General features: G+C 35.8%; 2 protein-coding genes across 2 annotated transcripts; one reads left to right on the top strand and one right to left on the bottom strand.

Annotated features, from left to right (window-relative positions):
- On the top strand, positions 1–12,865 carry LOC136806761 (uncharacterized). The gene is made up of 6 exons (XM_067063345.1): positions 1–136; positions 652–724; positions 856–930; positions 1,893–1,965; positions 3,056–3,193; positions 12,790–12,865. The coding sequence occupies exons 1-5, from the start codon at positions 1–3 to the stop codon at positions 3,155–3,157; spliced, it is 459 nt and encodes a 152-aa protein (XP_066919446.1). The 3' UTR covers positions 3,158–3,193; positions 12,790–12,865.
- LOC136806737 (metabotropic glutamate receptor 3-like) lies at positions 8,491–12,590 on the bottom strand. Its single transcript, XM_067063325.1, has 2 exons — positions 11,438–12,590; positions 8,491–10,261 (listed from the first exon to the last, which is right to left on the bottom strand). The coding sequence occupies exons 1-2, from the start codon at positions 12,499–12,501 to the stop codon at positions 8,857–8,859; spliced, it is 2,469 nt and encodes an 822-aa protein (XP_066919426.1). The 5' UTR covers positions 12,502–12,590; the 3' UTR covers positions 8,491–8,856.
- Positions 12,866–14,677: the final 1,812 nt, after the last annotated feature.

Genomic DNA, 14,677 nt, shown 5'->3' with positions numbered 1-14,677 from the left:
ATGGCAGATCCAATGCACTCCATCAGGCAGTCTGCCATCAGGCCACCGACCTTTATATATCCCTGGATCAAGCTATATCTGCCATCTTTGATCGAAATTCTTTTTGAATTGGTACCCGTAAAGAAGCCTTTGCACTGTTAAAATTAACGTCTAACGGCGCTACATCATCAAAAGTTTTCAAGGGAAAGTAGATCTAGCGCTTTCGATGCATTTACACACTATTGAGTAGTGCCGCCATTAGATACCTTTTTTCAAAAAACTACGGTCAAAGATTTTGCTTTGCCGGGATTGAGAAAATTGGTCCAGGGTATATACGGTAAAGGTCGAGGCGTGTGAGACTTCTCCGATAATTAAAAGTGTCCAGTTTTTAGCTAGTAGGTAGGTAAGAAAGCCTTAGAATTTGGGAATCAAAGATATTCGAGAAAAAGTTGATCTAGTGATGCTGTCGATGTATTTACACCGCTATAGAGTAGTGCTGCCATTAGGGTACCACTTTCAAAAACACTCCAATCAAAGAATTTTGGTTGACGAGGATTAAGAAACTGCCTCTAGGGCCTATACTAAAGCTCAGTAGGGTCACCAAAATAAAGCTACCACAGTGAGAAACAGTCTTTCCTTGACTATTCTATTGCATTGACAAATAAACACCAGACAGTGAAACATATGAAGATATCATTGAAGCAGCCAAACGAAAATGGGATGATGATCGACACGAGTTTGACACGTAAGTGGAAAACTTCTACCGGGGTCTGGGCTGTGAGACAGAGGTGTGGATAGCATACTGTAGGACATTAAACAACCGGCTTGAATGTATTTTTGCACTAAATCGAATCATTTTATTATTCTATTTCACAGGCAACTTATAAAAAATGCTTGTGAGCGAAGAAAGTTTTCACAAAAACGTGCACTGGATGTGTTGAAGTACAAAATGTAAGAAAATCTCTATCTTTTTTCCTTCTAGATCATGCTGATGAATTCACTAGAATTTTCCTGAAAAAATGTTACATAAGACTTTCTCCAATTTTAAATGAGCCTTCATTATGTGATACCTTTTTAAACTTTTTTGGGATATTTTTGGTATCTAGGATATAAAATCGCCTAGAAAGCTGAAAAAGTTGATCAGAACCGCAAAATACTTCTCACCGATAACCATATCACCAAAAAAACTAGGAAATTTTATGAGAAAATCATTTTCTCAACAAAGCACTATTGCAAAGACCATCTGTTGTAATTGAATTTTGATCAGTTGCTTGATCTAGTAGAGTTCTAAATGGTCTTGAATAATGCTTGTTTGGGGTGAATGGTCATCTAAGTGACTAAAAATCTGCATGTCCTAAGTTAGTTTTCAAAACAATGATATACCTTAAAGGAAGAAACTTTGGCGGGAATTTGATTTTGTGGATGACCAAATAAAGAAATTTTGGAGGGGGTTGGGTGGGCGGCTAGATGCAGGATATTTTTTACCAAAAATCGTAACTAAATATTAGGATTTTGTGAATATTATGAAAAATTAATTTTGGCGGAAATTTAATTTGGTGAATGGCGCAACAATAAATTTTGTTGTGAACTTAATACACGTATTTCCTATTAGCGGATTCATGTAAAAAAGTCACGAAAAACGTCGAGAAAGTCTCTGATTGGCTGAAATATTGCATATACAAGCATATTTTTCCAAATGTCCTGAGTATGAGGTAATCTTTGCATGCCTCCGCCAATCAAAAGTTTGTTTACTCGACGTTTTTTCGTGACTTTTGCATGAATCTGCTAATAGGAAATAGGTGTATTCCGCCAAATTTACTTTCCGCCAAAATTTCGTCCTTTAAAACGCCTCTGTACACAATATTATCTGGAAAAAGTTTATTTTCAAATTTTTATTAATCTTGCATTTTCAGACGTTCTGGTGCATTGTTATCGAATCCTAAAGAAGTTCGAATGCTCAGTGAATTATTAAGACCGCCTGATCACGTAAGTTGGATTCTTCAATTTTTTACACGTTTTCCGTATGAAAATACACGAATTTCCTATCAGCAGATTCATATAAGTCACGAAAAAACGTCGATTGAAGCTTGATTGGATGAGACATGAAAAGATTACGTCATACTTTGAACATTTCGAAAAAGGAATGTTTATGTGTACAATTTTCAGCCAATCAGAGCTTTACTCCACGCTGTAACGTGAATATTTTTTCATGATCTGCTAATAAGAAATTTGTGTATATCTTCTTCTTTTTTTGTGATGATTATGAGAGACCTCCCCATCGGGGAATGGGTCTCACTACTCTTAGGTTCCAAATAAACGGGTCCCCCGCTTGTTAATTTTTTTTGAAAATCTTTCAACCTCCGGCCCTTATTAGGACCACCTCCCCCCCCCGTTTATTAATTTTTAAGAATGTTTTCAGCTTTCAAAGAGAAGGTCCCTTATTTTGCTCTAAAACCTTATTTTGGGTTTTCAGAAGTACAATTTCCAACCCCCCCTGGCAATTAGGTCCCCCCCCCCACCGCTTATTAAAATCTCGAAAATCCCCCCACTCCCGTTTATTTGGAACCTAAGAGTACTTACGAAATAGGGATATCTCATTTTTCAAGTAGGAATGTATAGCGCTGTCCAGACCCCGCTGGTTCTGTGCACAGTGCGGGTTTAAGACCTTACACGTTACTGTTCCGTTTCGCTCCGGTATGATTTTGGTTACGGATAGAGTGTGTTCATATTGGTTTCGGACCGCTTCGAAGTAAGAAAACGGAGCAGTTCCGTTCCGATGAAAAAAGTGGAGCGAAATCTTTTCGATATAGTTTGCTTTGTCTTCTTTTTCGACGTTTCGAATTTTGACGTTCATACTTGTTTCAGAACCGATTCCTTTCGTTTCGGAACTGATTCCTTTCGTTTCGGAACGGAACCGTAACGTCTGAACATGGTCTAAATATACCGTATTACTCTGTATTACTTCGAATTAAACGGCCCGTGCGTTTTATTGATTTTTTTGGTTTTCAGGAGAAGCGTTTATTCGAAGTTATACGGTAACAGTAACAGCACAGCCATTTCGTTTCTTTCACAACAGAGAGAACCTCCTGAAGAAGCGACGGTTCGAGCAGCAAAATTACGTAATGTTATGACACAGACGTTTGGTGAAGAAGACGAATCTGCAAAAACAAAAACGTAAAAAAAAGTATTGAATCAGGGATTTCTAAAGTCCAAGGTATTTTTCTTTTATATTTTGAATATTGGATTTATATTTCACAAAATTACTTTATTTTCACTTGTTTGCTCTGAGTTTATTATTATGGACAGAGTAGCTCTCTCTAGTGTTTTATATAAGATATCTGTGATTCATTTATTAAGATATAATTTAAAAGCATTCTGGGTAAGACACTTGTAAATGATGCATCTTAGTTAAAAATCAGAGCTAACGATTTATAATTGGCTTTACTTTGAAGGTTTTGTTTTTACCTAAGTGTTCCCGTTTCATATCAGACACATATTTCATATCAGACACATATTTCATATCAGGACAGTGTCTGCTTATTGTTATTTTATGCTGATATAAGCAAAAAATGTTCATTTTTTCCTCTTTTTGACCAATCTTGCTCTACATTCGTGTCAATCCAATGGGAAAAAGCTTGTGAATTAAAATTGACGAGTAATCAAACGATATTACTCTTATTCAAAAACAAAACCTTTTAAACTGTCCGTAATGCCAGTTTTTCTATTTCAATTTTACAATATTGTTTAATGATAATGTAAATAGAATTGCGTGTTTAATATGTACATATGATTTCAATTTTTTAAAATATTAATTTAATGCCATGCGCTCACTAAATGATAATAGCGTCGTTAATTTCTATATACATTAATCACATTAATTTTCGTGCACTAATAGGCTGCGCAAAAAAATCAATCGTACGCGAATTTGTAATTGTAATAAATGTGTAGAAATCTCATCTTACCACTCTTTTTAAGAAATGACTTTTTTAATTAGGTTAAATAGACCTCTGGCACGCAAGATCTAGCTAGTATGCTAGTATGGGAGCTAGTAAATTTTTTGTTTTTTTTGCTTTTTTTTGTCTTATTTACCTTTTACCTATTTTTTCATAAAAAAAACACTCAAATATACCCGAAAATTAAAGAGTGTACGAATACCCAGGCGAAAATTAATTAGATTAAGGTACTCTGAACTCTACGGTTTGGTTTAATGTCCAGGGTACATTGGGCTGTTCCATAAAATTTCCATACAGGGGGTGGGCCAACCTTTTCAAGTCAAAACAAATTTCTTGGAAATGTCTGCAAAATGGAAAAATTGCAAAAGGATCCTTGGAAAAAATTCTCTTTTCTTGCCGTAAAGTGAGGGTGGACAAACTAAAATCAATCTTTTACCCCCTGGAATTCTTAAAAGTTATGTTTAACACCCTGGAAAAATGAGAAACGTTTCTTTGGCCCCCTTGGAAATGTTCGTCTACCCCCCCCCCCTGTTGTATGGTTATGAAATGGAGGGTGGGAAGAAATGTTACCTGCTTTAGCAGAAATGGAAAGTTATAATCTATGATATAAAGTCTCTAGGTTAGATAATGTAAAATTTCTATTTACAAGGGTTTTAAATTTACTAGGAAAGCTCAAGTTTAATTATTATAGTCTAGCCTTTGATTTACCAACGTTGAAGTCGGTACACCATGCTTCTTAAGCTCTCATTTTAGTATGAGTCTAGGTATGATATGATTATACGAACATAAGGCTTCGATGACCAAAATATTAAGAACAAGTTAAGAACATTTTAAGACTGCGGACTCTAAAACACCCAATTTCTTAAGAAATTGCACAAAAATACTTACAAAATGTTGAAAAATAAGAACAATTTTAAGTACAAATTTAGGCCTAAAATCGAAAAGTTACATTTGAAGGCTTCAAGATTTTGGGCGTTCTTATATAAAAGCGTGTAACCAGAATGCTTCGTAGACATAAAATCTTTCATTTTAGTTTTTTGTTCAATTATTTCAATTCCAGTATGATGCTGGTGATATTGATGATATTGAAACAAAAACTTTTTACTGTATATTCGTCATCAAATACCATAATTGTAGTTAATGAAATAGAAGCCCAAAGGACAAGAAGCGAATCTTTAACCTTTCTCAGGCAGGAAAAAGTGAAGCCTTTAAAATGTGCACCGTATTTTTTATGATAGATTGAATCTAGCGATTTCTTTGTTTTCGAGTGGTACATTTTAGAAAATCTGGCGGTAAATTTTACTTTTAATCCGTAAGTTGTGTGAAATCCACTAGGCCGCGCAACTTTGGTAGGATTCAATGGCTTCAAATCCTGTCTAAGAGATTAACTTCTAGCCCTCCGTGCTTTTATTTCCTTGGTTTCAGTTTGTCCAGAAAAAAGTAGCAAGTTGACTCTTATCAATATTCAATTCCAGTTAGTAAAAGAAACAGTCAATAAAAACATGTTTATGGGAAAGACTCCAGGTTATCAGGGGGTCGTTCCATAAATGTCAAACAGATTACTTAAAGTCGGTCTCAAACAAATCTGAATTGGAGACAGAAAAATGCTGTATCTTTTGAAATGTGTACAAGAAAACTGCACCCCCTTCTCACAGACCCACTGGGACCCCTGAAAAATTGACCAAAATATTGTCCGATAGAAAAGTATACTTTTAACTTTTATCTCTGAAGAAAATAATCAGAAGAGCGAATCCTCACTGCAAAATATTGTGCTTTTTTTTCTATCCCCACTGAGTTTTGTGACTCGAAAACAATGGAATTTAAGTTCCCAGCCATAAAAAATATCAATCCCCATCGAGTTTTGGTCAGTTGTTTTAAAAAATCTTACTGGACTGGTGAGATTGAGAAGGGGTGTAAGAAAATATCAAAATTTAAATCGTGATAGACTTCAAGTTTCATTTTTAGAATCGAGAGCATCTTATGAAAGCTCTGATCTTGATTGAATCATCTATTACTTATCATACTGTAACTTATGATATAATTCAACTAATATAGCGGTATTCGGAAGTGGAATAGTCGTCGTAGTCTATCAAATTTTACAGCCGTTTTGTGTTTCCGCTGTAAATTGGGTTGTTCCATTTAAAATCCATACAGGGGTGGTGGTGAATATACCCCCTGGAAAATGGCAAAATTTACAGAAAATTCCTTAGAAAAATTCTTTTTCGTACCTTAAAATTGAGATAGGGTAAACTAAAACCATTTTTTATCCCTGGAACTTTTAAAATAATGTTTTAACCGTTAGAAGAAAAAAAACTTTTGTTAGACCCCCCTGGAAATTCTTCTTCAGATTAGCCCAAGGAAAAGCTTAATCCTTCTGTATGGATATAAAATGGAATGGCCCTGTATTGAGACACACTTTGATTTGTTTATTTATGATTTCCCAAACGTTCATCGATGATCTGCACTTTCCATTGACCAACAACAAACTCTTTTAAAACTCGAATGACGTCATGTTTCAAATCCAAATCTCGTTCTAATCGAGAGCTCAATTCGGAATAACTCTTACATTTTCCAAATTCGTGTTCCAGTAAGTTTGTCTTGAAATATTCATAAATACAATATCTTTCATCTCGTTTCAATGTTAGTAAAACATCTTTAACATATTTTTGTTGGTCCTTACAACTGATTGCAGCTAACGTTCCTCCGAAAGCACCGCCCATTAAGACTCCCAAAGGTCCGCCACAAAAGCCGCCCACTGTAGCTGATGTACCTGTGATGATTCCGCCCTTGAAGTGTTGTGGGATTCCAACTTTAAGATTAATCTCATCGCTAAGAATACTTAGATAACAGATAAAGTCTTCAGGAGTAATTGGCATCTTAGTTGGAATTGGAGATAAATTACAAGATATTTACACGAATCGTTTTTCCTTTCAATTTCAAGGATACTCTATCTTCTTTTCTTTAAAGTTAGGAATGACTTTGCTTTTTTTCCGTTTATTCCTTTGCCTTTTAAGTGCTTCAAAATCTTTCTTCCAGGTATTTATTTTCCGTCCATAAAAAAAATCACCACATTATATTTCAATGATAAATTGTTATGCTTTTTTTTGCAATAAGCTGGTTGAATCAAATGTATCTGAATATATATTTTTAATTTTTCTACAATTTATATTATAGGCTCTTCGAGTCTTTTATTCTCTGGAGTTGTCTTGTGATATTTTCTTGTCTCGTTTCCATGGCAAATTTGTACGATGAATCTAAGTTATTTTTCACACCGTGTGTTCTAGAAAAATAAAATGTTTTTTTTGTTTCTTTTTTTTTTGATTTCTCTTTTGTTTCCTGAATAAATTTTCAGGAGTTCATAATTGTTTATGATAATTAGATAAACGCTATAGATACTGCAGAGAGAGTCAGGTTACACCTACACACTCCTATCGCGAAGTTATAAAATGGCACAGTTAATTTACTTGAATAATTTTCATCAAATAAAAACATTTGCAACACGCAAAAAGTTTTACTTTGAAAAAGTTGCTAGTGGTGGCCCCACCTCAAATGAAGGAAAGAAAACATATACAAATCGATTTCTGAAACAAAAAATGTTTCAAAAAATTCATCAACAGTGAGAAACAGTTGCTGAAAACTTTTTCATTGTAAAGTTACGCAAAGTTACGTAATGGGGACAAAAATTGTTTTGCTGAGATTTCTCTGGGGCGGATGGGCCACTTGAGTGGCTTCATTTCCCATCCAGGAGTCTCGAGTCTAGCCCTTAGGTCATGAAAGTCAATATTTTCGTCACAAGGTTTCCAGGCTAAGTTTACCACTGAAATTTCTCAAAAAAAACTAAACTGGAAAACAACACGAATCTTATCTGTATTTACTAAATTTTTGGAGAAGTTCCATTTTCTAAAAGTCAGAATAGAGGGTTGAAGAAGGTTGATTTGATGAATTCACAAATGGTAATAATTAAAAGATAAAATATACATATATTCTCATTTCAAACTCATGTAAATAAATTATTCCTCACAATAACGTTCCCGCCCCCACATGTTCCACCGTTTTGCATAAGAATCCCTTTCCCGCACTAAGATTCTCTTAACTTTTCCGGAATTTTTCCGCTATTTTTCCTGGGATAGCCGGCATGAGATTAGACAAGTCTGCTTCCGACTGAACTTTGCTCTCTGATGATTTTGGATGGCGCTGAGTCCAGTGAAGTAACTTATTAGCGCCATCCAGTCTATCAAAAAGCTATAAGTGACCCCGGGCTAGCATGAGATTGGAGTGGGTTTTCTTATAAAGGTACGGAAAGTCTTCTGTTCCCTTACGAAACAGCCTAATTTCTGAAGCAAGCTCATTTTTCAACTACCCGGAGTTCTTGTTTTCTTGCGGTAGAAAAGTGGCAAAGGAATCTTAGTGCAGGAAAGGGAATCTTATGCATAACGACGCAATATATCTATAATAATCTGGTCAGAATTTGATGTTTATATGACTTTTAGTTTACGACCAATTTTGAGTTTCTTTCACAGGTCTTGGCCTTGCCATTTTCTAATTTTTCGGGTAATTTATGTACTTTATTCATAACTAATATATTTTGAGTTTTATTATGTAATGTTACGTGATGTTTATGACGTCATAAACTTCATACAGCTATCAAGTTGATCTACATTTTAAGGCGCTTCTTTCACGGTTATGTTTGATAATCCGAAAGTGAATGGAACTGCTTCACTTTTACTTTGGACATGCCACTGTAACGCTTGAAAATGTTTTACAGAATACTCAGAGCTATCCCTGCCTGCATAACACATCAACTCAACGACCACATGGTAATGTTAAATGGACGTACACAAAATGTTGCCAAGGGAATAATGATTAGTGTCATTGTTTCATTGTCTTTACACCAAGCCCCATCTTATGGTGATATGTGATATCATTAAGATCGCTCAGGTGTTATGGTTGTGAAAGCGGTATTTTCACGGTCATGTTCTGTTTCGTCTCTTGAATTTGTTATATACCATGTCGGGAGGCTTCCTTGGCTCGATCCCTGTGGCGGCGCATGATATATCATAATGATCTTTGGTCCAAACATTCCGAAAAGCGTGACAAAACCGATCAAAATACATACGATACACATTAGGTATTCACGAAGGAAATCATAATCGACCGAACGCGTTAGGAAGAAGATTGGTAGGAAAAGTGACCATACGACGCAGGTTATATACAAAGTGAGACCGATGTATTTAGCCTCGTTGTAATTCTTCGGGAAACGACGCGTCTTGAAGGCTAATACGGTGCAGCAAATCATAAACAAGACACTTAATGAGAGGTTCAGGATCATGAGAACTGGATTGGCATCAGAGCTACAATGAATGGTGACGTAATTTCCGGACTTTGAAACCTGCGATTCGGGGATAGGAATCTGTGACGTGAACCAAACGATACTCAAGATAATCTGGACAGCTAAAACACCGAACAAAGCTGCGAACTGAGACTGGGAACTAACCAATGATGGTCGAGATACGGAAACACGTGCGCTGAAAAAGATCCGATAGATACGGTTTGTTTTTAAAAACAAAGGAGCGTAACACGTCAGAAATGCGAAGCCGGGTAAAGCGCCACGTATGATACAAGAAGCTTTATTAGTTTCAGTAAGGAAGAGGAACGGACATACAAAAATCATACATATACCAAACATAATTGTGTAGCAGAGATCACGGCCAGATGCTCTGACAATTCTATTATCATTGTTTTTCGAGAATATCAGGGCCACACAGATGGTTAGGAATAGTCCTACCACTGAAAACAGGACAAAAATGATTGAAATCACGTTCGATCCCCAAGTGATGGCTTTGATCGGTAAAGATAAACACCGGGTATGCTGCTCATCCGGAAATTCCGTATTTTTACATTCGATACAAGTGTTGTTGACAACAATGTGATCTGTGGGACATTTACGGCAAGTCCAACAACATTTATTTCTAACGTAGTTTTGATCATGTTCCATATATTGACCAATTCCGCACGGCATACTACAAACACCAACATTTTGAGCAGAATGGCGCCTCATAAACCATTCAGATTTTGCTAAAAATTTCTTCTCAACTTCGGCTGACGTTGTATTTTCATCTCTTTGTACTTTCCATGTCCAAACTGGTTCAATGTTACTCTGCCCTGTTGTTTTGTCGTAACTATAGCGACTGATATCATACTGAATGGTTGATTTTCGGCTGCCGTCGTTAGGGTTACCTGGGTCAGAGATACGGAGGGTGCCATCTTTGTAAACCAATTTGAGGAGTTCATCTCTGACATGCTTGCTATTCTTGTGGATTCTTTGAGCTCTTTGAAAATAAAAAATAAAAAAGATTCTTTATGATGAATTTGAGTCTTTTTTAGTTAGTCTACAATCATGGTCGAAATCTATTGAGAATTAAGCTTATTTCCTCGTTTTTCGAAATTTGGAGTTCGGGCAAGAAAGTTGATTTTGGGCTATCTCCTAAATTTAATCGCATATTTCAATTTGGCTCGGTTTTAAAGACTTCCAGGCTATATCATGAGCCTTATTGGACCATTTTTGAACTTTTGGATCCTCAGATCCTAAGGTCCTAAGTCTAAAGTGGGGGGCGTACGAGGGTCCTGGACACCGAAATACCGACAGTTTTTCACAAAATTACCGCAATACCGACACATTTTTTACGAAATACCGACACCGACATTTTTTTCAAGCTGTCGACAAAAGATGAATAGTATTTCCAAGATTTTGCTTATTATCATGTTTTTTTTCAAAATTAATTCTAATATGACATATCACATAGGAGGGATTTCTGAGAAATAACCCTTGATTTTAACACCGTTTCTTTGACGTTTCGAGAAAAATTACCGTATCACCGATTGAAAATTTAACATTTTCCGTCACCGAAAAGCATCTCAAACACCGAAATACCGACATATTTTTTGTTAATCACCGAAATACCGACGCAAAAAAAGGTCAATACCGACACACCGACAAACTGGTACGCCCCCCCTCTAAAGTCTCATGTTAAAACTCTAAGCCTTCCAAGCTACTTTAGAGCACTTACAAATCGATTGTGGTTTCAAAACTTCCCGGTGAATTTCCCTTTTTCTCAAATAATTCGACCATGATTGTACTTTTAGCTACTTAATGACCACCCCTTTCCTTTCAATGTTATATGTACCACAGATCGCTTAGATTATTTATTTGATGAATAACTGAACTTTTGCAATAGCATAGTCCTTATAAAAAACACTGGTCTGGAAGCTTTTTGTTTTAACTTTTTGTTAGCTTTTTCCTTTGTTATTATCTTTTAGATGAAATTAGATGAAAATCCGTTTACTCAGTTTTTGATCACGTTACCAAGTACTCCCCTTGGGATTGGTTTAAGATTTAATCACATGATCAAAAATTGAGCAAAACAAACTAATTTCTCAACGCAAGCTCAAGTAAGAAACAATGGAAGGCTTCCAGGGTTTTTTATACGGACTATGGCAATACATACCCGATATAACAAATTCGTTTTGCTGTTCCAATGGATACGTTTTTGTTGAGCTCCAATTTTCGATATTCAAATTCGTTACATGTGTTTTCAATGAAATTTTTGGTTGCCAAAGCCATACCATAAACTGCATCGAGAACAGTATGGACAGGGGTAGACGTGTAGTATCCTTGACCGACATCCAGTTGCTCATTCATGGTGCATTTTTTGTCATACAATTTAACATTTTCTGATTCATTAACATGACAGTGAAATACGTTTTCCCAAAATGTGTTAAAGTACAGATCTCCGAAAGGATGGTTTTCAGGTTTCAAGCGTAAAAACCAGGACTTGAATTCTTCAACTTCAGTATTGTGGATATACATACTCAAAGTACCGTTTGATATATCCTGGTTTCCATTTACGACATCCAAGTAGTTAGTACAGCCATACATACACAGTATTGTGAATCTAGATTCTAATTTTTTCGCTTTTAAGACTCGGAAAATGTTTCTTGTATCTTTATTGGTTGTAAATAAAACAAGAACACTTAACCTGGTTTCTGAGAGCATTTCTTCGATAATATTCTCGTAATGTTTTTCAGTGTCTTCATATCTCGGAATTTTTCTTTGGCTTGACAAACAAGCACCATATTTTGAAAGTTTCCGTATAAACAGAATAGCGTCACGTTCTCCATCGTAACCATGGGAACTAATGACGCCAACGTACGTCCAGTTGGATTGTCGGATAAATTGTAAAGCGGCCAAAATACGATAATCGTCCGAGGGAACTGTCCGGTACATGTATCGTTGCATAAGCCCGTAACGTCCGAAATCACTGTATGTAGCGCTGTAACTGATTGACGGCAGTTGGAAAGTATCAGTAAGAATAGAGCCATAATAAGAAGTCTCGGACGAGTAAGGGCCAATTAGAAATTGAGTTTTTGTTAAGAAAGTATCACGAATTTTTTCCCGGACACAAAATTCGGTTAGACAATTGAACATACTGGTCAAATTGAATTTATAACCGTGGAGTATATCAAGCTTGTTGACTTGTTGGATAGCGAATCTCATTGCTTCAGCAAGCATAACACCATTTTGAAGATCAACTTCGCTTCTTTTGTTGATTTCATTGAAAGGGAAGACACCAATGACCTCAAAACCACCTTGGCCTGTGAACAGAAAAAAAAAAATAGAAATTTGGGAACAAAGGAAAAAGAAAGTGAGTGAGGGGTCCGAGCATGAAGATAGAGTACATGTTCTTTTTTAATATTAAACATTCAAAAATCCATAAACTGGCTCAGCAATGCTTAGATCAAGAAATTGACAAGACTGAGAATTCCTTGATGGATGATTCTATTCTAAACAAAATTTTAGAGAAATTTCGAAAAATCCGTAAAACCTCAGCCAAAAACAACTAAAACCAGGAAGATACATTTTTCGCAGTCTCAAGGTAATTCTTAGAATATTCTTAAATATTTGCCATATATCTAAGCTTTGCTTTGCTTATAAGTCCAATGCTTATAAAAACGCATGTTTTCCAGCTCAAGGTTGTGGGTTCGACCCCGAACCGGCGAGTGTTATACCAAAGACTCATAATGGGTACTTGACGCCTCTTTGCTTGGTACCTAGCAACTAAAGAGACCGACCAAGAGAAAGTGTAGAAATCCAGGGAAAGGAAAGGATCTTGGAACTTAAAATGGACATCCTTAACAGGGGGTATACGGTTTTTCCTGGAAAAGTCCATTTTGGAATTTCAAACTATTCAAATTATAGTCCAATAGCATTCCGTTCATAGAAATGGATAGACTGTACGTGCCTTCTAAAATTCTTTCATATAGTATCATATAGTGCATTGTTTATAAACGAAATTTTATCAATAAAGTTTTATATAAGCGATCTTTCACATTTCATTAAATTTGAATTAAAAATCTGAATGGCTAGAGGCTATTGCAATCATTGGATATCTAGACCCAGGTTAAAATCCCTTCGATAATACACCCCATCTATGATCAGAGATTTTTGGCCCCAAGAGCAAGGTGGTTTTAAGGTCGGTATCCACTTGCGCGCGCTTCGATCGCACTTTTTCGAGCAAAACTTCCACGCTATTGGTAAAAAAAAATGAAGCAACGATCTGACGATCTGAGCAGTTGAAAAAAGTTGAAATGTGTTCATTTTTTTTTTCGAGCGCGTGCTACATTTTTATGACGTAATCTTTTTTCCAAGCAAAAAGGATTTAAGCCAAAAAGTGCGATCGCAGCGCGCGCAAGTAGAGACCGGCCTTTATTATTTACCTCGGATAACTCTTTTCTTTAGACTTTGGTCAATTTCATTTCCAAAAACATCTCCACCGTTACATAGCATCGCTTCCAGGAACAGAAGAACGAGCAGTGGAAGTAAATGTTTTGCCATAGTGACTTCCTGATGATTTCTAAGAAAATTTGAATACAAATATCTTGACAACGTTCAAGTAGTACTGGAAATAATGATGGATTGATTTATACTGTACAATATTCATTGGCAAACCTCAGCAGATGAGAGTTTTTGTAAGATGATTTAATAATTGGTCATTTTTTTTTAAAGTAACAAAACTGTTTTATTACTGGTTAACGACCAACCAAATCAAATGATCAAATATAAGATTGTAAAAACTCGATCTCGTCCCAACCTCAGACAGAGTTCTCACGTTCACTGTCGAGCCCTTTAAAGAAGTGAAAAAATTGGTCCAAGAAAATTTCAATTGTTTTTCGGTCAATGAAGGATTTTTTTGTACATTTGAAAATAAAAACACTTTAAAAATCTACTTTTGTCTCCCGAATAGACGTCCCCTCGCTAATTGTTAATTACATTCGAATAATTCAATATTACAGTGTATATAGACCTTAAACTTGTTAAAATTTTTCTTTTTGTTAGTATTGGTTAGTATTGGTTCTTATTTTACGTGTTCATTTGTTAAAGTTTCTTCGGGAGACAAGAGTAAGTGCCACGGTCCTTTTTTCTAAGTTTTTAAAGAAAACCTGCCTGAATGATGGAAAGGTTCCCAGTAGTAAAACTACAAATTAATTCACTAGAGGACAGAATCAAGTAAAGCAGGGCCAAATTTGGAAGTTTTTAGATCAGTCTTTGACGTAAAATGGTAAAAAACGGTCAAAATCTTTAAAAAGTGGATTTTTGTTAAATTTTTGTATTTTTTTGACTGCTTTCTCGCTGGAATGACTCACTTCTGATTTTTCTTTTTTTTGCTTGACCATGAAGCCCAATCCAA

The sequence above is a fragment of the Clytia hemisphaerica genome, unplaced genomic scaffold (assembly GCF_902728285.1).
Source record: "Clytia hemisphaerica strain Z4C2 unplaced genomic scaffold, Clytia hemisphaerica genome assembly, whole genome shotgun sequence".
Taxonomy (NCBI): domain Eukaryota; kingdom Metazoa; phylum Cnidaria; class Hydrozoa; order Leptothecata; family Clytiidae; genus Clytia; species Clytia hemisphaerica.
This window is presented reverse-complemented; position numbering and strand designations above follow the sequence as displayed.